The sequence below is a fragment of the Hyperolius riggenbachi genome, chromosome 2 (genome assembly GCF_040937935.1).
Source record: "Hyperolius riggenbachi isolate aHypRig1 chromosome 2, aHypRig1.pri, whole genome shotgun sequence".
NCBI lineage: Eukaryota > Metazoa > Chordata > Amphibia > Anura > Hyperoliidae > Hyperolius > Hyperolius riggenbachi.
In genome coordinates, this window is record NC_090647.1 from 239,092,249 (window position 1) to 239,118,109 (window position 25,861).

Here is a 25,861-nt window from a genome sequence, read left to right on the forward strand (position 1 = left end):
TAACTCCTTGTAGGCGACTATTTCGAAGCAGCCATGTCGAACACTGTAATGTTAATCCTGAAAGCTGTGATAGGAAAAAACATATTATGTTAAACAAAAGGCACTTCTCTGGCCTTTGTTACAGGTATTTGTTGTTAGGTGTCTTTGGCTTGGTATCCTTTGTAGACATTTGTTCCAATAGAATGGCAAAACATGAGAGTGGTACATTGTACATGACGTGATATAGATAGTTTTACCTGTCTATCCTCTACTGAAGACCTATTGAATGGTCCAGTTTTCCAAACCTTCTTGTAGTACACAGGTGATTCTGTGCTAGCATTCTACTAAATGTATATTATTTTATATTTTATTTGTAATTCTGTACATAGATGTGAAAATTGTCCTGTTAGTGGTCGCCAAGAGCACATACCTAAACATGGTCCATGCATGCCCAGTAGAACAAAGCACTTGTGAATGGAGGAAAAATGCTGTGCATGAATGACTTTGTTCTGCTGGACATGCATATACCTTGCTCATACATTCAAAGTCCAAATGCACTTGTACACGGTGGGAGCAGGGCCACTAGAAACATATTTGACAAGCTCTTGTTGCATATGATTAGTGGGTCCCAGTGCTGGCATGGTGGGCTACAGGAGGAGCTGGGAAGGCTCTGGACTATTTAGAGTATTTCCACGACTGAGGTAAGTATCCAACTTTTGTATGATTTAATCACTTAACCACTTGCTGACCGCCCACTCATAATGCGTGTCGGTAAAGTGGTAGCTGCAGGACCAGCGACGCACATCTGCGTCGCCGGCTGCAGGCTAATTAATCAGGAAACAGCCGCTCGCGCGAGCGGCTAATTCCTGTCAATTCACGGCGGGGGGCTCCGCGAATAGCCTGCGGGCTGCCGATCGAGGCTCGCAGGCTAAATTTAAACACAAGCAGAAATAATCCGCTTTGTTTACATTTTTACAACGCTGCTAACAGTAGTCAATCCAATCAGCGGCCGGGGATCGCTGTCACATGACAGGAAGGAGCCTGTTAGAGGCTGCACAGGACAGATCCGTTCCTGTGCAGCCTCCGATCTCCGGGGCAGGGAGGGAGAAGAGGGAGAGGGGGAATCCTGCCGTGGAGGGGGCTTTGAGGTGCCCCCCCACCACCCACATGCATGCAGGAGCGATCAGACCCCCCCAGCACATCATCCCCCTAGTGGGGAAAAAAGGGAGGCGATCTGGTCGCTCTGCCTGTTATTTGATCTGTGCTGGGGGCTGTTGAGCCCACCCAGCACAGATCTTCGAAATTAGCGCCTTGAGCTTAAGGGGGGGGGGGGGTAAAGGCTGAGTCCTGAAGTGGTTAAGGTACACCATGGACAACATTCTCAGTAGTAAAAGTTCATCTAACTAACAAACAAATACAGAAAATTTATATTGCACTTTTCTCCTGGCGGACTCAAAGCGACAGAGCTGCAGCCACTAGGACGCGCTCTATAGGCAGTAGCAGTGTTAGGGAGACTTGCCTAAAGTCTCCTACTGAATAGGTGCTGGCTTACTGAACAAACCCAGGTTGCTCAGAAACAGCCTTATCAGTCCGCCGACAGCAAGTACACACGCGCTACTGTCGCCTAAAATTCCGCCCAGCGGGAGGTCGTTGGCGGCCCTAGTGCGTGTATATGCAACTTTACACTATCCATCCATAGTAATAGTTAATTAAACCAGGGGTGCCCATTAGGTAGATCGTAATCTACCGGTAGATCTCAAAAAGACTTCTGGGTAGATCCCACAGCCGCCTGCCTGAGTGTGACATACACATTCTACTCTGTCTCTGACTTGGATGAGCTTAGTGCGATATGCTGTCTTGAAGTTCTGCACAGTAGTGTAGAGCAGTTAATGCTCTCCGCTATTAATATTTATAAAATTACTATTTATACATGTATGCCAGAGACTGGACAGTAATTATACTGAAGTCAGTCACATTTTTTCACATTCCCTTCTTATTTGTTTATTTTTCTACTAGTCTTTCAATGAATCATGCCTGAATGATAGACGAGTGTTCTCAGACTAAAATGTAACTAATACGATCACAGACCTAAACTAAGAGCCTGAGTTTGTCAAGAATAAGGCAGAAATTAGTGGGAGTCCATTTTACCAACAGATATCTTATTCTCTGTATGATGTACCGTAATATGTGTTTCTTATTGAAAAAAACAAATTAAGGTAATAACTGCAGCAAAAAAATAAATAAATACCCATTATATCTTTCAACACAATGATAACTTGAGCTTCTTTCTGATTACAGGTGGACCCTCTGAAGGTAAATTAGTCCCAGGGGACCAGATCATAATGATAAACGAGGAGCCAGTCAGCAATGCTCCAAGGGAGCGAGTGATCGACCTTGTCAGGTACTTGATATGTTTCTGCTTTTAATTCTCGGTGCCTAGCAAGAGCCTTGAGCCTGTGGCCTAGAGTCATAAAACATCAAACCCAGCAGGACTTATGTTTTCCTGCACACACGCTCGGCTCAGTGAACAAATGTGAATTTAAACTGACAAACATACGAAAGGTGTCATCTTATGTATCATGTGGACAATAAGCAAATCATGGTAATAGTTTAAAGTGGAATTGATCATCAAACTGTTACAGTTGCTTAGTTTGTACATTATCTAGATGTCGAATTACCCAATTTTAAGGCTGGCACACCAATGGAAGCAGAAGTAGAAATCCAAGAGTGACTTATAAAAACTGTACTCAACCTAGTTTTGCAGCTCTTCTCTCACTATCACAGCCATTTTTGTGAGGAAAAATAATAGCATGTCACACAATGCCTGGATGACCAATACCATCTGCACATGCAGGCAGGAGTCATATGACAAAAAAACAAAAACACAGGGCTGGTCATGTTGGTTTCAGATTTTGACGAGGGACATCCAAAATCTGCAGAAATGTGGCTAAAGGTTAGGTTGACTTTATATATATACTCTGCTTTAAGATGGACCTAATCAGAAAGACTGTAGACAGTGTACATTGGTGCCGACTACCAGTGAAAGGAGAGGCTTCTAGATGGTATGTATTAATCTTGAAATTTAGAAGGGAGAGAAGCAGAATTATGTGTTTTTATGCTTTTTACTTTAACTTTTAGAAAGGTATTTTAGTACCATTTGATGTGCTGGCATTAAGGAGAACTCTAATTTTGCACAGCATACAATGAAAAGTCTTCATTCCACATACAGATGCTCACAACATTCTAACATGTGTAGGGCTTTGCTATTAACCTTTCAAGTCAGCCTATTGACTTTAAAGAGGGATTGTCAGCCAAAAAATCAAATTGTATTTACCCACTGCTCTGTGTTTAATATGCAGCCTGCAACCTTACCCTGCAACCATTGCAAGCACTCCAATCTATTCAGAAATGTTTCTGCTGTAATATATCTTATCTCAGCCTGGCTCTATTTTTGCCATTGCCAATGAGAAGGAAGCTTGCCACTGAGAAGGAATCCCTCTCACATTCCTACTCCTCACTGATTGGCTGAGGGCATTTCAGTGAGATGCTGAAATCTTATCTATGCTGCGATCACGTGTTTACAAAGCAAATTAGCTATGACAGTGAAGTTTCTAGGAGAAGAAAGAGTAAGGGAGGAAATGACATCAGGATTGACTTAATTCACTCATCCCTAGCGAAGAATTAACCTTAACCTATTTTAGTTCCTGGACGTAGTTTCTACATCCAGGAACCATGCGCGCTCCTGCGGTCGATCGCGCGCGTGCACGCGTGCTCTCGGCCCGCGGTTCGTTAGCCAGGCAATCAGTGAATCGGGCTATGGTGCCCGATCACTGATTCCTCTCCCCCACTGAAAAAGCGAAAGCTTCTCTCGGAAGCTGCGCTTTTTCTGACTGTTGCCTCCCCCATGCGTCTCTCTAGAGTGACGTCATGTAAACAAACTCATGGCCGCCATCTTGTGGCCAAAAAGTAAAACTACAACTAAAAGTAAAAAAAATAAAACTAAACACACATTTACATTATAAAACTATTGTTTACATCCCACCCTCCCAAAAATACCCAAATAAAATGTTTATTAAAAAAAAACAAAAAACATTACAATAAAAAAAACAAACATGTAAATATTTACCTAAGGGTCTAAACTTTTTAAATATCAATGTAAAGTTGAAATATTTCTATATATTTTTTTTTATTTTAAACTTGTAAATAGTGTTGGGCGAACACCTGGATGTTCGGGTTCGGGCCGAACAGGCCGAACATGGGCCAGATGTTCGGCATGTTCGGCCCGAACGCCGAACTCAATGGAAGTCAATGGGACCCCCGAACATGCCCATTTTGGGGGCCCTATGGGGTCGCAGGCATAAGGGGGGAGCATGCCCCGATCGCGGGGGGGGGGGTCGGAAATTCCCCCCACCCCCTCCGCTAGCGCTCCCCCCTCTGCCCGCTTCCCCATAAAAAAAGTTTAAGGCAAGTTAAATAGTACCTGGTGGCTGGAACTGGCAGTGGAGTGAGGAGGAGGAGGAGTCCGAGTAGCAGAGTGACGCATTGAGGCCGGGCAGCGGGCGGTTCAGCGGTAGTACCCTTGTGGTACTTCCGCCCTTTCTCTGACCTCACGTCCTCTACGTGATGACGCATACGAGGGTACGCGTGACGCGTACCCTCGTATACAGAGGACGTGAGGTCAGAGAAAGGGCGGAAGTACCACAAGGGTACTACCGCTGAACCGCCTGCTGCCCGGCCTCAACTCGTCACTCTGCTACTCGGACTCCTCCTCCTCACTCCACTGCCAGTGCCAGGCCAGCCACCAAGTACTATTTAACTTGCCTTAAACTTTTTTTATGGGGAAGTGGGCAGAGGGGGGAGCGCTAGCGGAGGGGGTGAGGGGAATTTCCGACCCCCCCCCCGCGATCGGGGCATGCTCCCCCCTTATGCCTGCGACCCCATAGGGGGGCCGTATTGCGGCATGTTCGGGCGAACAGGGCCCTGTTCGGCCGAACAGGGGCCCTGTTCGGCCCTGTTCAGCGGGCATTGAATAGTTCGGGCGAACCCGAACTAAAAAGGCCGAACACCATCAGGTGTTCGGCCGAACTCGAACATCACCCGAACAGGGTGATGTTCTGCAGAACCCGAACAGTGGCGAACACTATTCGCCCAACACTACTTGTAAATAGTGATAGATGGAAAACGGAAAAAATGCACCTTTATTTCCAAATAAAATATTGTCGCCATACATTGTGATAGGGACATAATTTTAACGGTGTAATAACCGGAACATATGGGCAAATACAATACGTGAGTTTTAATTATGGAGGCATGTATTATTTTAAAACTATAATGGCTGAAAACTGAGAAATAATGAATTTTTTTCAGTTTTTTTCTTATTCTTCCTGTTAAAATGCATTTACAGTAAAGTGGCTCTTAGCAAAATGTACCCCCCCCCCCCCCCCCAAAGAAAGCCTAATTGGTGGTGGAAAAAAACAAGATATAGATCAGTTCATTGTGATAAGTAGTGATAAAGTTATAGGCTAATCAATGAGAGGTGAACATTGCTCAAGTGAAAACGACGGAACGCGAATGGGTTAAGCAAACTGCACAAATTCATCAGGAATCGGAATTTATCACGGCACATCTCTAATTTTCACAGATTCTTAGTTGTTTGGAGTTGAGGCTTTAATTAGACCAATGTTTTTTTGGGGTGTCACTTTACTGTTGCATGCATGTCCCACAGTATGAACTAACTTAAATAAAAATAAAAGTTAAAATTTATCAAAAGAAAAAATGTCACTGGATCTGGAGGTGTTTTGTGCTCCCTACATAGCTTGTGTTCATATCCTTCTAATACAACAATACATGCAAACAGTTAGTGGGAAGCTGAAGGAGAACTTGTATCCTGCAGGGAAAAGTGACTCACACAAATAATTTCTGCTTGAGTTAGGTTGGACTACTGTACATGCCACCGTTCATTCAGTATTTACTTAGGGTTCATTCGGCTGCTTTGAATTATATTCCTCTGTTTAATGAATTGTGAAAAAGATAGCTGGTTTATGATTGCTCTTTTTTGCTTGCTATTCACTTCTAGCATCCTCTTCATATTAATTATCAGATAAAATCATAAATTAAATTGGGCATATAGATTTCAATGTTTTTACAATCCACTTAGCTGGTATTTTATGCAGCTAAAGATTAAAAGGAGTCTGAAGTAAAAATAAAGCTCTAAGTTAAACAATTATTTATACAGAAATACTCATATATTGGATTTTCCTGGATGTCCATAGTCTTATTTTGATTTTTAAGGTTTCAAAAAAAATCTCTGTTTGAAGATTTAACTGCCTCACTCTCACTTATCGCCACTGTTTATGTTTATTTAGCTCGCATACAGATTAAGGGCCTAAGCCCACTAACGCAGTTGTGTCCACTTCTGTCTGTTTTTCAACATCTGTAATGCCTAGTACACACCATACAATTTTCTGTAAGATTTTTCTGTTCGATGTTCTGTAATGCTGGGCATACACGGAATAGATTATGCGCCGGATCGAGCCGCTAGCTCGATCCCGGCGCATTTCCGCTCGTACCCGCCGGTGCCTGGATCGATCCCCGCTCGTCCCCGCCGGCGCTCCTTATCTTCCACGGGCGGGGATTGAGCGGGGTCATCGGACCTGTCGGAAATTATCAATCGAGCCATCAACGGCTCGATTGATAAGAAAGAAACTAACCGTGTATTCCCAGCATAAGATTTTCTGTAATTAGATTATTTTCTGTAAAGTACTGGTAGAGGCTGGTCATTATCTCTGGTGCATTGTCTTCTGGTTATCTCCTGCCGAGTAGAACAATGCTTAATTGCTTGGCAGATAGATGGTTAGGTAGATAATTTCCAACATGTTAGAAATTATCTATCTGGCAGGTAAATCTTACAGAAAAGCTTATGCTGGGAATACACCATACAATTTTCTGTAAAATTCTCTGTAAGATTTACCTGCTGTAAAGAATAGCGGAGATGCCGCCGCAGAGACTAGCGGCATGGCGGCTATCTCCGCGTATCAGCTGGCGGCCTCTGCCGCGCGGTTGAAAACTCGAGTTGTGCCTGGTCCTTCCATTGCTCACAGGTTAAGGGCTATGCGCGCGCGAGCAGAGCAACAGGACCTTTATGAAGCTAAGAGGGGAGTCAGCTGATCCTGCGGTCAGCTGACTCCAGCGGGCATCTGGATTGGCTGAGGGATGGGGGCGGCGCTGTGGAGCTTGCTGGGTATATATAGAGCAAGCCTGTCAGTAGCTCCGCGTCTGCTGTTGCGTATGCTATATTGTGTTAGCTCTCAGACCTCAGTCAGTTCCCAAAGTGTGTTAGAACCAGCCGGAGCTGGGAATTCACACTTAGCTAGATTCTGTTGATAGCTTAACCACTTCACCACTGAGGGGGTTTACCCCCTGACCACCAGAGCAATTTTCACCTTTCAGCGCTCCTATCATTCATTCGTCTATAACTTTATCATTACTTATCACAATTAAACAATCTCTATCTTGTTTTTTCCACCACTAATTAGGCTTTCTTTAGGTGGGACATTATGCCAAGAATTATTTTATTCTAAATGTGTTTTAATGGGAAAATAGGAAAAATCTGGGAAAAAATTAATTATTTTTCAGTTTTCGGCCATTATAGTTTTTAATTAATGCATGCTACTGTAATTAAAACCCATGAAATGTATTTGCCCTTTTGTCCCGGTTATAAAACTGTTATAAAATTGTCCCTATCACAATGTTTTGCGCCAATATTTTATTTGGAAATAAAGGTGCATTTTTTTCAGTTTTGCGTCCATCCCTAATTACAAGCCCATAGTTTATAAAGTAACAGTGTTGTACCCTCCTGACATAAATATTTAAAAAGTTCAGTCCCTAAAGTAACTATTTATGTATTTTTTTTTTATTGTACATTTTTTTATTTTTTTTTTAATTACAAAAAAAAAAATTGGGAGTGTGGGAGGTAATGAGTTAATTTTTTGTGTAAAAGTAATTTATTTGTATGTGAAAAATGTGTGGGGTGTAGTTTTACTATTTGGCCACAAGATGGCCACAGTAACTTTTTGTTTTAATGCGACCTCCAAGCGTCCTTCCGGAAGCTTGGAGGAAGTACTTGGAGGCTGGGTAAGATCACAATGATCGCGCTGCCCATCGGAGAGCAGCGGATCATTGCGGGGCTTAGATCAACGAACGGGAATGGATTTTCCCGTTCATTGATCTCCGGGCGAGCGGGCGGCGGCGTGTTTACTAGCGGCGGGCGGCGTGTTTACGAGCGGGAGCGCGGACAGCGGCGGGAGTGCGCAAAGTACGGATTTCTCCGTCCCTGGGGGTTAAAGGATGGAAAAAGGGACAGAGAAATTCGTACGGGCGGGGGGAAAGTGGTTAAAGTACTAGTGCATTGTTTATTTGTTATGACCTATTGCTTCCTCTGACTATTCTTCCGTTTGTCGATTCTGTACCTCTGTCTATCTGATTCACGTTGCCGACCCAGCCTGTCCCTGACGTTGAATCAGTCTTCCGATTCTGTACTTTGTCTGTCCGCTCGTTGCCAAACTCTGCCTGTCTGACCACTCTACCCGCACTGGTGGGCCCTGCCACCAGTGAGGGAAATCAGTTTCCTGCACCAATCTCCTAGGTGTAGGATACTGCCTTCTAGTCAGGATACCTGCTCTTCAGGTATTCTAGGCTGCAGTACTATCTGTGTCACTTGCTAGGCTGCAGTACTGTCTGTCTCACTCCAGCTTAGACTGCAGTACTGTCTGTCTCTCTCCAGCTTAGACTGCAGTACTGTCTGTCTCTCTCCAGCTTAGGCTGCAGTAACGCCTAAATTAAATCGGGCTACAGTACCAATTGTATCAACTACTCCTAGGCTGCAAGACAGTCCACTCTATCTGTCCTTCATGAGAGCTTGTGTGCTGCTCTACTGTGGCTCTCCCCTTATACTGTGCACCAAACACTACTGGGCTGTAGTACGCTCTGAATCACTTGATCTATAGGTGATCAGTTATCCAGCATTATTGTATCATCCACTTTAGCCTTCTTACCTGCAGTACTGTCTGACTCACCCCGACATTAGGTGAGCATAAGCTGCAGGCTGGGTCACCTGCTCCTCGGGTAGGCTCCTTCATCTGTATTACTGTTACACCTAAACACGATCCTTCACTGGTTGTCACGTGTCAGGCTATACTAGTATTATTAATTTATTGGTGATACTGCAGATCACGAATCGTTACACCTGCCAGATAGTTAAATTCCAACATGTTGGAAATTATCTATCTAATCATCTATCTGCCTAGCAAGTAAGCATTGTTCTACTCAGCAGGAGATAGCCAGAAAACAATGCACCAGAGATAATGACCAGTCTCCCCAGAAAATAATCTATTTATGCATTCTAACAGAAAATCTAACAGAAAAATCTAACAGAAGAATCTAACAGAAAATTGTATGGTGTATTCCCAGCATAACAGACAGTGCAGTGTGTCCTAGGCATAACATTGATGTGCAACTGAAAAGTGGACACAACTGCATTAGTGGGCTTAGACCCTAATGACGATCTATTAAACTTCTCATCTGGTCCATGCAGTCAGCAGTGTTTGCCCTAGCCACACACACAATTTTATTACCACTAATTAGTTAGAATTACACATCAGTCTACTGTAAATAAACTGTGGAGTATTGTATATATATATCTATATATATCATCATCATCATCATCATTATCATGCTACATCTCAGTTCAGGTACACTTTAAATAAAGAAAACCACTACATTACATTTTTGTTCACAACTGCAATTCCCTGATAATATCTGCCGTTGACAAATAGAGAGGCATAAGTATAGGTCTCATTGCTGATGTTACTTCTACTTACAGATATAGACTAAATGGTGTGTAAATAAGGTTTGGTATCCAATGCCACAAAGCCATAAATCCAGACTAATGGCCAGCACACCAAATAAAATAAATCATTTTATTCTTGATTAGTCCACATGCATACCGGTAATTCCAATTTTTCGGGGTAAATCAGGGCCCCTTTCTTAACGAAGTGGATTATCAGTAAAAATATCAGCAACTGAAATATATTGAGATTTTTCCAGTCTCATGCTAGAACCAGCTTTCTACATAAAAATAAAATAAGTAACAAACATAGTGACCCATGGATAAGTATGGCATGCTTGACATCTTGATAACCCTGACACATTTGTGTGAATTTTAGTCTGTTTGACTTTTTGAGTATACTCTACAATATCTGCATTAAATATTTCAATCCAGATGTAACCTAACTGTTTTCAAGCATATAACATGACATGCATGTTAATATGGCAGGTGGTTGCTTGTATACTATACATCACCTGAAACACAATTGCAACAACCATGGGAGGTTGGACTCTATTTTGGTTGATCAGCTGATGAGCCTGTAGGTTACCAAGGCAACATGAATGTTCATTAGCTCTTGGGCCTCCTGCATCACTGCATTATTTATTCTTGTTGTGTAACCAGTGTGTTTTCTTGTATATGTGTAACATTGATAATTTTATATACAGTATATATAAATATATTATTGTTTTCTGGAGGAAAAGTGACATCCTCTAGATTGTTTGCTTGCAAGGACAGGGACCTCCTAGTGTTTCTTGTTCTGATGTAATTTATCATATGAACATGCACCAGTATTGGTGATGTCTCACACCAATAATCAACATTGTCTGTATTTGTATTTTTATTGCTGGATGTCCTGATTGTACAGAATTTTGGACCACTCATGTATCTGTGCTCCCCACTACGTTTTGTACAGTGCTACGGAATATGTTGGCTTTTACATAGTTACATAGTTATTTGGGTTGAAAAAAGACATACGTCCATCGAGTTCAAAAAAGGAACAAAGTACAACACCAGCCTGTTCCCTCACATATGCCTGTTGATCCAGAGAAAGGTGAAAAACCCTTACAAGGCATGGTCCAATTAGTCCCAAAAGGGAAAAAAAATCCTTCCCGACTCCAGATGGCAATCAGATAAAATCCCTGGATCAACATCATTAGGCATTACCTAGTAATTGTAGCCATGGATGTCTTTCAACACAAGGAAATCATCTAAGCCCCCTTTAAATGCAGGTATAGAGTTTGCCATAACTACTTCCTGTGGCAATGCATTCCACATCTTAATCACTCCTACTGTAAGGAACCCTTTTCAAAATAAATGGCTAAAACGTTTTTCCTCCATGCGCAGATCATGTCCTCTAGTCCTTTGAGAAGGCCTAGGGACAAAAAGCTCATCCGTCAAGCTTTTATATTGCCCTCTAATGTATTTATACATGTTAATTAGATCCCCTCTAAGTCGTCTTTTCTCTAGACTAAATAAACCCAGCTTATCTAACCTTTCTTGGTAAGTAAGACCTTCCATCCCACGTATCAATTTTGTTGCTTGTCTCTGCACCTGCTCTAAAACTGCAATATCTTTCCTGTAATGTGGTGCCCAGAACTAAATTCCAAATTCCAGATGTGGCCTTACTAGAGAGTTAACCAGGGGCGATATTATGCTAGCATCTCGAGTTTTTATTTCCCTTTTAATGCATCCCAAAATTTTGTTAGCTTTAGCTGCAGCGGCTTGGCATGGAGTGAGAATCTTTAACTTGTTGTCGATGAGTACTCCTAAGTCCTTCTCCAAGTTTGATGTCCCCAACTGTATCCTATTTATTTTGTATGGTGCTAGACCATTAGTACGTCCAAAATGCATGACTTAACATTTTTCAACATTGAAATTCATCTGCCATTTATATGCCCATATAGCTATCCTATCCAGATCCTGTTGCAATATGACACTATCTTCCTGAGAGTTGATGATTCTGCACAATTTTGTATCATCTGCAAAAATAGCAACATTGCCCACTACTGAATCTACTAGGTCATTATAAATAAATTGAAGAGCACTGGACCCAGTACAGACCACCCAGTACAGGCTTTATATAAATAAATAATAATAATAAACCGTATGATATCATATAGGTCAGGGGTACGGATCGTTGCAAGATGTTAAAGATATACATATATTTAATTTGCTGTTTTGAATACACAGTTAAGTGCTTATCAATTTCTTTGCAAAAAGAAACTATGTATGGCTTCAACACATTGTAATTACAACTGTGGATTATGCTGTAAAGAATAAATGCACTACATTTACTGGATGTGTAGGCCAATGGCCATTACTCTGGATTTTTATGCTTCTGTGATCATGCCAATCAAGAACGCCTGCATTTTGGTCTAACACAAGGGTTTGTGAAGGGTCACGAGAGGTTCATTTTTTGAACCAAGCTCATATGATATTGTGTTATGCTAATAACCATATAGTATGTTACGGATACTCACGTAGCGAGACATTACCAAAACAAATTGTGCTGTTTCCATCATCAGATCTCTTCTGCACTCATTTTGAATATATAATTTGCTTTCTCATAAGCACATAATCTCATACAGCAACACCTACTATATATTCATATTGGAATTTACCCATTTATAACATTTTATCTTTCATAAGGTAAGAACACCACATTTACTCACTGGTTCACTGAATAGTAATAAAAACAATATGAATAACTACTGTAATAATACAAAATAATATTAATCAAGAAAGTGTGTCTATGTACACCATGATAAATTCTAAAACAGCACTGATTTATGAGTTATCTCTGCTTAAAATAGTATTTTTTTTTTTGTTCCCAGTGCTTTTAATATTTCCTCTTCAGAAATATTGTCCAGTCATGTTCATTTTTTAATGGGTTTCTTTTTTTTTTCTTAAAATTTTATATGCTGAATGACATATAATAGGTCTCTTTGCGAGACCAGTCTACAGATATAATTCCAGGGTTCTGAGTGCATAGTGTACTATGTGACGTCATAGAATAATTGCATGTCGAAAACAAAGCAATGACCATCTTTCTGTAGAAATATTATTCATTGTGAGTAAAATTATTATAGAAGCATTAATCCCACAGGAAAATAACCACTATAAACTATTGTTGTAGTAAAGGTCACTTTAGTTCTGTAACAGGTTCCAAATATATTATTTAGTTCATTGACATATCTATAGACAGTGGTTACAGCAATGATAACGTTTATCTTGTGATGTTCAAAATTGGCCATCATAGAGTAAAAACATGTTGGTAAATACCTTTTAGGTAAGATGTCCTTGAGGTCACATAACTACTGGCCACATGTCATCCATGCTTTGTATCGTTAAACTCTAGCTCACTGGCAATCTGCAATATGGCTTATTGTGACGCACTGCAGGAGCATATTACTATGTCTAGGTGCAGTGCTTAACCTCTTAGGCTTTGTTCACATCTAAAATCCAAACCGCTGACGCCAGAGATTTTTCGATTTGTTGCACGATTTTTTTACCTCCTCCCGGTGCTTACTTGCACGTTACTATTTTGTGTAAAGTGCTCTTCAAAGTGCTTTTGAAGAGCGATTTGTTTTTTCACTTCCTTCCTGATGCAAGTCAGGATTGGAAGTGAACTCTGAACTTTTTTTTGGGGGGGGGGGCAATTAACTTATCTTATGTTTATGGAAAAATGGGAGGAAACCAGAGTGCACAGGGTAATGCTGACATGATACAAACTCCATGCAGATAGCACTGAAAGGCAAGAGTGGTATCCACTTCACTACTTTGCCACCCACTATTATGGATACTTTATTACCATGGACACTACCTGCATGGTTTCTTTGGATGGGGGTTCCAGTTTCCCCCTAAAGAATATAGTACTTGAAGGTTAATTTGCTTTCCATTCACATTTATAGGGTTACTAACATTATGAGCGTCACTGTGAGACTGTTAGGGGTGAAAACTGTCCAGTGTTGTCTACACAGTACTAGGCAAAGTGTTGGTATGGCATCATGTATAAAATAAAACAGTTGTGTTTTGTACAGTTATTCATATACCATTTTCTAAAACATGCCTACAGATCTACACTTAAAATATCTATTTAGTTATAAATCAAACTTACAGTAACTGTTACTACTGTGCCATCCACCGACAAATCCACCGCCCTATTTGCAGATCACAGGTATGCAATAGGTGCTGATTTTGTGTGAAGAATATTAGAACCAGAATTTGTTCCTGAAAAGGTTAACTTCATTTGAAAAATGTGTATTCTGATTACAATAATAAAACAAAAAAGTATTTGTGCATGGAGAACTAAGTACTCAATTAGGAGGAGCAAAGTGGGAAAGCTAATAAACCATGCATATACATTCACCAAATCTCCGTAGCATAACTTATTTTCTAATTAAATAAGACCAATGTACTTTCCTTAGCACTATAAACTGACAAATTATGCATATTAACATTTATTGTAGGAAAGACAATGTTTGAAGAAAATCACAATGTTCAGCCCAAACAGATCACCAGTTCTGCAGGCAGAAATGACTACAGGCATATTATACAAAATGAACTTGTTTTTACCTTCCAGCCCTAATCCACAGTACATATGGGTTAATGATTTTGTGTCTAGGGGTACACATTAGTCAAAGCTAGCTGCCGTTATGAGATGCAACAATTGCAATGGTTACATAGATGAATATGTAGGTGGAAAAGAAAACGTGTCCATGAGCTTCAACCTCTTGTGCCTCACTGCACCTCAATCACTAGCCTCCCTAGCGGTATTGACAGATATATACGTCCATATAAAACATGCTGTGAACAGTATTAACATGCATACACATCAATACTCTCCTGCACTGTATACTAGACCCTTGCTTGACACATTTTGGCAAGTTACAGGAAAAAGAGGTTATACAAATTAATTTTATCCCTGTTTGCACAGAAATCCTGGGGAAATTAACCTCCAGGGAGGCTAGAAAAGAAAAGTCACAAGGGCAGAAACTATCTCCCTTACTGGATTAAGGGATCACCTTTCCATATCTAGCAATCCTAGCTGTGCCTATGCCCAAATTAAGCGGTTGGCACCCCAAAGCTGCAAATTTGGATTGTGGCCTATAGAGGCACTGATTAACAGTAGTGATGGGCCAAATATCAAATTTTGGGTTCGTGAATTTCGAATCCAAATCTCCGCAAAAAATCGAGAATCTCCATAGGCTTCAATGGCCGCCGACTTTAGCGGTTAATAGCAAAGCCCCCTTACGTGCTAGAAAAACCAAAATTTTAGAGTATCTAGAGGGGGCAGTGGCTACAAAACAAAAATAGACTACAGTATATAGTTTTTGAAAAATTAATTTTAAAGTTTCTTAGGAAAAAAGTATATATTTAAATGAGGTAAATGACAGATAATATAGCAAACCTAACGGTAGTGTAGATTTACATGTATTCAAAAGAAAGTGCAATGAATTTTATGACGGGGTTTTCAGGGGGAAGACCGCCTGGAAACCCCTCCGGAGTCACAATGCTTTGGCCAGGGCTCGCTATAAAGCCGCAATATGGCGGTATAAAGATCCCTGGCGACTTTACCTATTTTTTGAAACTTTTTTTTTTTTTTTTTAATGTTCAGAGTGTGGGGAATTTAAAAGCCTCTTTAACCCCTTGTCCCCATGCAGGCTGGGATAGCCAGAATAAGGAGCTCCAGCCCGCATGGTCCATGGTATGGGGGGCTCTGGGGGGTAGGGGCGGCCAAGCCTTCCCCTACCCCCCTTGTCCAATCCACAGCCAAGGCTCTCTTCCCCACCTCTGGTGCCCCAGGAGGAGGTGGGGGCGAAGACTCCCGGGGGGAGTTCATGGTGTCATCTGGGAGTCCCCTTTAAGAAGTGGACCCCCAGGTGCCCACTCCCTCCCAGGAGAAATGCGTATAGGGGTACAAAGTACCCCTAACTCATTTCCACAAAGGGTTAAATGAAAGAAAACCGCAACCACGAAAAATGTTCCCACGCCAATATCCTCGAAAATATCCTCTCATCTTGCGAGCTTGATTGTAGCAAAAGATCAAAGACAAACATCCCACACTATACAACGCCGCTCCCCATCGCACAGCACAGCTCTAGCTATATTCTCTATAGCTAGAGCATAAAAGGATCTTTGAATTTTGGCGCCAAGTCTCCCCATTGGTCTATTAACAGACCAATTGGGATCCTCCTGAACCTCCTGACTTGTAGCCACTGTCCCCCTCTACATACCCTGAAAATTTGGTGTTTCTAGCACGCAAGGGGGCTTTGCTATTAACCGCTCAAGTTGTCGGCCATTGAAGTCTATGGGAAAAATGTGAACGCAAATCTTTTTGTAAAAAATTTGTGTTGAATGCGAATTTTGAATACCGCTGGTTCGCTGCGAAGTCTCCGACCTCTTATTTTCCCCCATTCCTTTAGATTGTAAGCTCACTACTATGTGTCTGAGATTTTGTTGTTTATTTCATAGCTCACACTCTATTATACATTTTATTCATCATGTTACATCTGTCATTGTAACCATCAGTTTAGTATTTTGTACCAGTGTCCATATTTGACTGTATCATTATGTACCCCTTGTTTGTTTCCTACTTTGTACAGCGCCACGGAATATGCTGGCGCTTTATAGATCGATAACAATAATAATTAGTAGCACAGATATGAGTGTCATATTGTTTCCAGTACAGGAAGAATTAAGACACTTCAACTTCAGTTGTTATCTATGCAAAAGAGAAAGCAGTGCTCTTTTCTGAAGCACTTATCTCAACCTGGCCCATATGCAATTCACTTTTTCACCTGAGTTATCTCCTAGGTGATACTTTTAAATTTGTCGATAAAATGCATTTTAAGCCACCAGAAAGCAAGAAAATACTCAAAATAAATTTGATAGTACTTTTTCATTTACATTTCGGTACTTTTTTAATTGAAAAGTGCTGGAAAGTTATTTTAAATAGAAGGCGAAAAATTATCTCCTAGGTGAAAACTCAGGTGAAAAAGTGAATTGCATATGGGCCCCTGTCTCTCACTGGGCCATATTCAATTCACTTTTTCACCTGACTTTTCTCCCAGGAGATAATTTTTCAACTTTGATTTAAAAAAACTTTTCAGCACTTTTCAACTAAAAAAGTACCAAGAGTAGTTGAAAAATTACTATCAAAATTATTTTGATTATTTTCTTGCTTTCTGGTGGCTTAAAAGGCATTTTATTGACAACTTTAAAAATATCACCTAGGAGAAAAGTCAGGTGAAAAAGTGAATTGCATATGGCCCCCTGTGTCTTGTTTGTTTAAGGTTTTACTGCAGAGCTAATGACCATTTGAACTTTCCTGCTCTGTTTCATAGTTTAACTACTCTACGACCGCTCCAAGCCAATGGGCGTGGCTGCGGCGGCAGCTCCAGGACCGCCTGACGGCAATTGGCGTCAGGTCCTGGAGCCGACTACTGCAGGAGATCGCACGCAGGCTGTGCGTGCATCTCCTGCTTGGGGGGCGGAGCTCCGCCCAGCCTTCAGTCTCCAAGCGGCGATCGCCGCATCGGGAGATTGTTAGACGGCCCAATCGCCGTCTATTTACATGTACAGAGCTGCGATCGGCAGCAGTACTGTACTGGGGACAGCCGTGCGACACGGCTGTCCGTTCCATAGGCTGGGCAGTGATCGGCTGTCATAGGCTGAAGCCTATGACAGCTGATCACCCTGATTGGCTGGCGTGGGGAGGGAGCCACATTTATTAAAAAATAAATAATATAAATATTTATTTAAAAAAAATAAACAACTGTGGAGCGATCAGACCCCACCAACAGGGAGCTCTGTGTGCTGTGTTGTGCGGCCCTGCAGCTTGGCCTTAAAGCTGCATTGGCCAATTAAGTAAAAAAATAGCCTGGTCTTTAGGGGGGTTTAACACTGCGGTCCTCAAGTGGTTAAAATACAGAGTATAGTTTGTAAACTGCAAATATTAGAGAATGATGCAATGTTATAACTAAAGCTATATAACTGAAAATAAAAATATGAGACACTTTTCTTTGCTGCTAATGTTTTATTAATTACCCGTACTACACATACAATTCATTATATCACATGTTTTTTTCTTTGCTTCAGTGTCACTTTAAAGGTGGCTACTAATGAAACAATTTGTTGAACAATCGATTATGAATGATTCTTTGTATGAACGATCATAAATTATCGTTTGGGACCACTAACAGACAAAAATCTCCTAACCAATCCAATCAGATTAATGAAATCGATCCAAAATTGTGGTTCGATCCCATCATTCTGATCGGATTGGTTAGGAGACTTATGTCAATTAGTTGTCCCAAATGATCATTTACATTCGTTCATACAAAGAATTGTTCATAATCAATCGTTCAGAAAATTGCATCATTAGTGGCCACCTTTCACCAGATGTGATCTTTCCAAGCACTTTTTATGATCATAAGTAATCATAAGGTCATTATTGATTGGTCCTATAAATGGGACAATTAGGGCATTTTTTTTTCTTTAGATATGATCGTAAAATCCAACTGTCAGATCAATTACATTTTCTGTTCCAATCAACCAAATAATCGTTTTACATCAGTTTTCACCAAACACTGCACAGATTTCTGTACAATTTGATCATAAAAAGGGTGTCGAAAGATCGCATTTGATGAACAAATTGGGTATCTTAAGATGACATAATTTTCCCCAGTTTCTATTTCGATCTTAGTTCATAGCTGTATAGTTTAGTAGAAAAGTAATACATTCATATGAAAACAACTGTAAACAGTGAGAGAGGAATAATAAAGTAAATCAATACGTTCTTGGGAGAAACTGGTGGAAGCAATGAAGACAAGTGAACAGAACAAAAGCAGACATAATTAAGTGGAGAGGAAAATGATAAAACTGTCTTCTTTTACATTCACCTTGCCATAATTATTTTACCAACCAATCACACTTCATAGAATAAAAATGAAAATTGCAACACTGGCAATAGAATAATGAAGTTCTTTTTTATTCAGGGAAAATGAACTTCAGATTCTAATTAGATTTAACAAAATATAGCTAGCGCTCTACTTATTTATCAGTCTATAAACTTGAGCAAACCTCCTGCTTTGCTTGTCTCAAGGGTAGGAGACAATAGAGGGAAGAATATAGCAGATAAAAGAAAAGGGTAAAGGAACAGTATAATCTTTAAAGAGGAACTCCAGTGAAAATAATGTAATAAAAAAGTGCTTCGTTTTTACAATAATCCTCTATAAGGCCTCTTGCACACTGCAAGCGATTCCGATTCAGATTCCGTTTTTTAATCAGTTTTTACATCCGATTCAGATTCTGATTTGCAGTTTGCTCCCTGCACACTGCAAATCAGAATCTGAATCGGATGTAAAAACTGATTACAAAGCGGAATCTGAATCGGAATCGCGTGCAGTGTGCAAGAGGCCTAATAAAACCCTAATGTCTCTGCATCCCATGTCCCTGTGTGTGTGTGTGTGTGTGTTTGTGTGTGTGTCCCTGCTTCCAGACTTGACACCTGTGAACCTCATTGCATTGTGGGAAATAACAGCTTTTTCCAACTGCCAAACAAGAAGCAACATATCCCTGTGTGCATATACTGCAGACAGAGGTGGAGGATGGGCGAGCGGGGCGCATCTGTGCTCGCATTGCCGGGGAGTGGGAGGCAGCGCCCATAGCCTAGCGCCCGTAGCCTAGCGCCCATTTTTTAATGGGTGGGCGTTTTTACAAGTTATGTATAACTGATTTAGTTAGTGTTTGCCCATTGTAAAAATCTTTCCTCTCCCTGATTTACATTCTGACATTTATCACATGGTGACATTTTTACTGCTGGCAGGTGATGTCAGTAGAAGGAGATGCTGCTTGCTTTTTTGGCAGTTGTAAACAGCTGTTATTTCTCACAATGCAACAAGGCTTCCACAGTGTGATGTCAGAACCATGGTCCTGACATCACACTGTGGGAGGGGTTTCACCACAATATCAGTCATACAGAGCCCTCTGATGGACCATTTGTGAAAAGGAAAATATGGGAAAGGGCGTACCAGCTACTGACTGGGATGAAGTTCAATTCTTGTTTCAGTTTCTTTTTAAAGCCCCACTCCATTCACAGGTTTTTTACCTAGATCTGTGTAGGTTATTAGCAAAAAAATTGTTTTATATGTGTTGTAGCTCATCGATTAGCTGATATCAAGCCACTGGCCACTATCTACACCACAAGCTTTTACTATTGCAATATTTATGGTTCCACCAATTTCTCTCTGCCCAAGGAGGGGAATTCCAGAGCCTGCGGGATGAAGGGAAACCAGGATCCCAATGGTGCGGTATCATTAGGTCAAAGGTATAAGACAGAATTGTGGGAATTGGATACTCACAAGAATGGGTTGCAATCCTGCAACCGCCGCATGATCCTGCAGGGATTTTAAACCACTCTCACTCGGTATATCGGATCTTCCTTGGTCCGGGTGGTCACTCTCCTCCTTTGTTCTTCACTACTTGTAGAAAACTACTGCCAGTGGAAACTAACCCCTCTAAAAGAGATGTCTAAAGACAAGTGTGTTTATATGATGTTGGGGAGGCGCCCACAATGATGTATACAGGCACCCATGCTCAACACAGTTCAACATAATGGCCTCACTTCATAAAAGGCTTTGCGGTAAAAAAATCTGGGAGGGAAAATACCGCATTTGGTATATGAGACCTTTGTGTGCTAATTCATAAAGATTTTCACAGCTGCCTTTGAAGTTCGGTAAATTACCGCAGCCCATTGAGTGGGACAGCAAAAGTGTAGCGATATCTCTCTTTTGTTACAAACTGTAATTAAGGATCCCTGCACAGATGACTCACACAGACTTCCCTGCACAGATGACTCACACAGACGGCTCCCTGCACAGATGACTCACACAGACTTCGGCTCCCTGCACAGACTCACAGAGACTTCGCCTCCCTGCACAGACTTTCGGCTCCCTGCACTTTGCATTGTTAAGACCTCACCAGAGGTGTCGGTAATTATCGTCTGACTTACCGCTTGGTGAAGGCTTTATGAATTGACATTTCATGACAATTTACTGACGTGTTGGAGGTAACTACAGCCAAGTTGGTAATTTTCCTCACTGCTCGGTAAGTTCAGTTTTTCATGCGGTAACAGCCTTTATGAATTGACACTTTGCTAAGTGCTCGGGAAAGTCTGCTGTTTTCAGCATTACCGCATGTGGGAATGCTTTATGAATTGAGGCCAATGTATTTTATTGTTGTATTGACCTGAGGAAGCGGGCAGAGACCCACACAATGGGTTGTCAGCAATTATTTTTATATAAATATTAAAGATTCCTTTTTTCAAAATTCTGTTTTGAGTCATCACAAGAGGTAAGATATCTCTTTTTTTATTTCTGTGTAGTTACCCACTCCAGAAGACACACGTATTGGATGCCTCCCCTCATGATATAAACCCACTTTTAATATTGCTTGCTGTAATTTTCTTAGAGAGCTCTGTCTGTGCCTGCTCCCTTCCAATCTGAACAGCAAGATGATGCAATGCAAGCAGGCACACCCTCTAAACTTTCTCAACTCAGTGGCTTCTGGTCACATGATCACATTTTTAAGGCAGGAACTTTCACCACAGAAGCAGAATTTCACTGAAAAAGATCTCTACTTGGAGAGAATTTCTTTGTAAAATTCAGGTTGATTATGCTAAAGAATGTTTGCAATAAGGAAGCTGTATAGATGAGATGCAACATGCTGCACTTTACCTATAATCTGATTTAGAAATGTGGAGTGGATTGGAACTTGATGTTCTTAAGGGGAACCAGAAGTTAGGAGAAAACAGAGGCTGCTATCTTCTTTCTATATATAAACAATGCCAGTTGCCTGGCAGAGCTCTTGTTTTTTGTTGTTTTTGCATTACACAACTTCAACAAGCATACAACCAGAGAGTCACACCAGAGTCAAGGCATCTGAAGCATTCTCCTTCTGGATCAGTAACTTAAAGGATTAGAGGCAGAACATCAGCACAGAACTGGTATTGATTATTAAGTGAATGGGAACTGATTTAAAAAAAATTAGGCCAGATACTTACCTAAGGAGAGGGAAGGCTCTGGGTTCTATAGAGCTTTCTCGCTGCTCTCTCGGTCCCTGTTCCAGCACTGGTAGCTGTATTCAATCAATTTGGTCAAATGCTGCTCTCACTCTGCCTCGAAGGAGGCTTGAGAAGTGTTTGGAAGTCAGACAGGCCACTCCATACTGCGCATGCACGAGTGCCCTCTATCGCACACTCGAGCATGTGCAGTATGGAACTGCCTGTCTTCGCTAGGACTTGGCTCCCGAACACTTCCGAAGTCCCCATGGCAGGGGTTTCATACGGAGGACCTGTCGCTGCAACAAGGGAACCAGTAGAAGAGAGGGAAGGCTCTATAGGACCCATAGCCTTCCCTCTCTTTTGGTAAGTATCTAGTTTATTTTATGATTTCCAATGACTATTTCTCTCATTTCAAGTTCCCTTTAATGTTTTACGTACAATGCCTACAGTGGCCTTATCTGGCAAACCACCAATTACTCGCCAGATGTAAAAAGATTGGGATGAAAGGCTGTGTTCCCACTTCAGCTCAGAGCGGACATTTTTTGTCTGTTCTCCACTCATTGCAAAATTGACAGTGAACGGCTCCTACTTTATATATAGGAGCGGTTCACACTTGTCAGTCTGTAACAGATCCATTGCGGTAAGCAGGCTGCACATCTGTGCTGTTTGCGATAATCCCAGGCAGGCCAATGCGTTCCCCATATAGCCTATGAAGGTAACACATCTGCCCCGGGCTACAGCCGGACCACAGTGGATCATAGGAGTGGACACTTAACTATCCGCTCCCGCTGGCCACATGTAGTCCGACAGCAAATGGGAACTCAGCTGAATGGTTGATTTCGGAACTTGCACCACCTAAAATTGATCATCTGAAGCAAGTGAAGTGTGGTCCAGCATTAGTTGAGGGGCAGAAATGCAGACATCAAACCAACAAACATTGATTCCGGTAATACCTTTAACCTCATGAGCGTCATAACGCTTTGTTAGATTCAGAGTCTCCCAGTATAAATCTATTAGGTTATGTGGCTGCATAAAGCTAGCTAGTATAGCTGCAAACCATTCCCGATGCCCCCGATCCAGCCGCTATATACATACCAAGCCTCTATCCAGCGATCGCCGCAGTCTCCCTGCACAGCTCTGGTCCTCTCTTCAGGGCTCTTTCACTGGGCACGTGACGGCAAAATGTCCTCCGCCTCTCAGATGCTCCCGCAGATCTGCCTGCAGGCAGCTGCAAACATTTGGTACATGCCTTGGGGTGGCGCCTGTCTCCTGTATGAACAGATCAATAGGCAGCAGGTGTCTGTTAAGCATTACATGAAGCTGGTTCTCACACCACAGAAACTGTTCCATGTGTCAGCCTGCTGATGTGTGGATACAGATGTTAGGATCCAGTTGCATTACACAACAACTGGATAGTTTTCATTCTCCAGCAGATATTATATTCTTTTACTGCATTTATTAGGCGCCAACACATTACACAGCCCTGTACAATAGATAAAAGGAGTTAACATACAGGGTAGGACAAACAAGGTGCACAGAACAAGAAACAAGATCATGCTATGGAGTTGAATGTATTTGATACAATAGTTCAAGTCAGTTCTAGTTCATTAATGATCCAATGATCAAGCTGGAAACAAAAGGGGGAGGGCCCTGCCAGAGGCTTACAATCTAAAGTGTAGGGGAAGCAACATATTAGGTATGTCTGCTGAGAAGGTGCTCAAGAGGATGGTACTCGTATGGGGGGATAGGTAAGCATGAAAATGTGAGCTTTGAGTGCTCATTTGAAGGAATTAAAGGAGGGGGTGAGTCTGATGGCTGTTGGGAGTGAGTTTCAAAGAGTGGGGGCAGCCCTGATGAAGTCTTGCAGTCTGGAAGGGTGAAGTGCGCAGTGCGAACAGGCACAGGACAATGGAGGATCGGAGGGGACGGGATGTATGTGCCTGTGCAAAAGATAAGGGATGTAGATCAGGCAGGTCCTTTGCGCCAATTTGTAGGCCAAGCACAGGATTTTGAAGTTGATCCCGTAGCGGATGGGGAGCCAGTGGAGAGATAAGTCTGGATAAGTCAGATAGGCAGCTGAACTTCATGGCAACACCGCAATTCAGTTAGCCATGTGAATTAGCCTTGAATTAGCCCTGAATCTAAACGAATGTACATATCTGAGACTAAAAATCCAGGGTTAATACATTACTATTCACTAGGTATACATTTTTTATCAGGTAACACTAGATATACATTTATATTGACACACAATAAAATAAGAAAATACGGCCTACATATGTATAAGGATAGTTTACAGGCCTCAGGCTGTATAAAAATGAATACGCTCCTGACCTGGATGTATGTATTAGCAGGAAAGGATATATGCTAATTGTGTATCTGTGTCTGTAATTCCAGTAAATCACCCCCAGTGTAACCACACATATAGCATTTGTGTAAATGCCGTATAGAAAGTGGAGGGAGTTATCGGATGGCTGTGGGTGTGTTATCCCTCTGCAGCTTATACAACATTTTGTAGTAGAGCTCTTTTGCATAAGTGGAGTTGCATAATTATGTTTACTCCAATAGGCTTCACTTGTCGCCCACAGAATCAAATTGTACTATTCCATCCTAAGCGCATGTTTAGGCAAGGATGCACTTGAAAGGCGAGAAAAAAATATATGTTACATTGCATCTGCAAGTAGCTGAAATGAAACGCCGGTATTGACCCTGACATCATACAATAGAGATGATATTTCAGTTTCTGCAGCACAGAAATAACATTTATTTTCTATTTCCTACATGCCATTGCTTGCAATGTATTCAGACATTACACAGTCGCTACAAGTCTTTTATATTAATGTATAAGGTGCTTACTATTAAGTGGACATAGAGAATTTCTATAGCCATATTAATGCAATGCTGACCACTCACTATAAGATTCCTTATCAGGTTTTATCATTAAAAGCTCCTGAATGTTGTGTGAGGGATTACCTAGACACTCATATTACACAATGGTTGGCTGACAGTGCTGTAGTTGATCTGACACTATTCAAATCTGAAGTGAGATCTTGCTGACCAGCATTAAGTAAAACTCCATGCAGAATGTCCAGAGCACCTCTGGAGCATACATTTGAAAAAGTCGCGAGCTAATTTAGGTGCGACGTTAAACAACAACATTACTAGCAAAATCGGTAAATAACAATTTATGCACAACATTAACGGCCCGTTTCCACTATCGCGAATCCGCATGCGTTGCCCGCATGCGGATTCGCACAGTCAGTACAAGTGGATGGGACTGTTTCCACTTGTGCGTTTCCCCGCACGTTTTTCTGTGCAGAAAAAATCTGCATAGTAGGGCCCTCAGAATTCGCCTGCGTGTGGAATGCAGGCGAATCGCACGCAATGTATTTAATAGGGAAATCGCATGCGTTTTCCCCATGCGTTTTTTGCCGCGAATTCGCATGCGATTTCGCATAGGTATTAATGTTAATTTACACAGGCAGTGACATGGTTAAATTCGCATACAGCCTTACCTATGCGAAATCGCATGCGAAATCGCGGCAAAAACGCATGCGGAATCGCACCCGCATGCGATTTGCCTGCGGTGATTCGCCGGCGATTCCGCAACGCTATAGTGGAAACGGGCCCTTAATAACAAAATCGATAACAAAAATGGTAACTAGCGATTTAATAGCGGTATTTAATTATCAGTAAATTTACAGATAATGTTGAACCTAACTGTAACCTAACCTCTCCCTTCTCTCACACAGAACCCTCCCCTGGTGGTGCCTAACCCTATGACCCCCTTGGTGGTGCCTAACTTTAAGACCCCCCTGGTAGTGCCTAACCCTAAGACCTCCTTGGTGGTGCCTAACCCTAAGTCCCCCCTGGTGATGCCTAACCCTAAATCCCCCTGGTGATGCCTACAGTGATGCTCATCCGGAATCCGG

The 25,861-nt window shown here is 41.6% G+C and overlaps 1 protein-coding gene across 6 annotated transcripts in view; it reads left to right on the top strand.

Annotated features, from left to right (window-relative positions):
- Positions 1–25,861, top strand: part of FRMPD4 (FERM and PDZ domain containing 4) — a 562,898-nt gene that overhangs the window by 450,454 nt on the left and 86,583 nt on the right. For all 6 annotated transcript variants that reach the window (XM_068268359.1, XM_068268361.1, XM_068268360.1 and 3 more), the window contains one exon: positions 2,278–2,380. In XM_068268359.1, the coding sequence (XP_068124460.1) occupies positions 2,278–2,380 (103 nt within the window). The remainder of the gene's footprint in view (positions 1–2,277; positions 2,381–25,861) is intronic.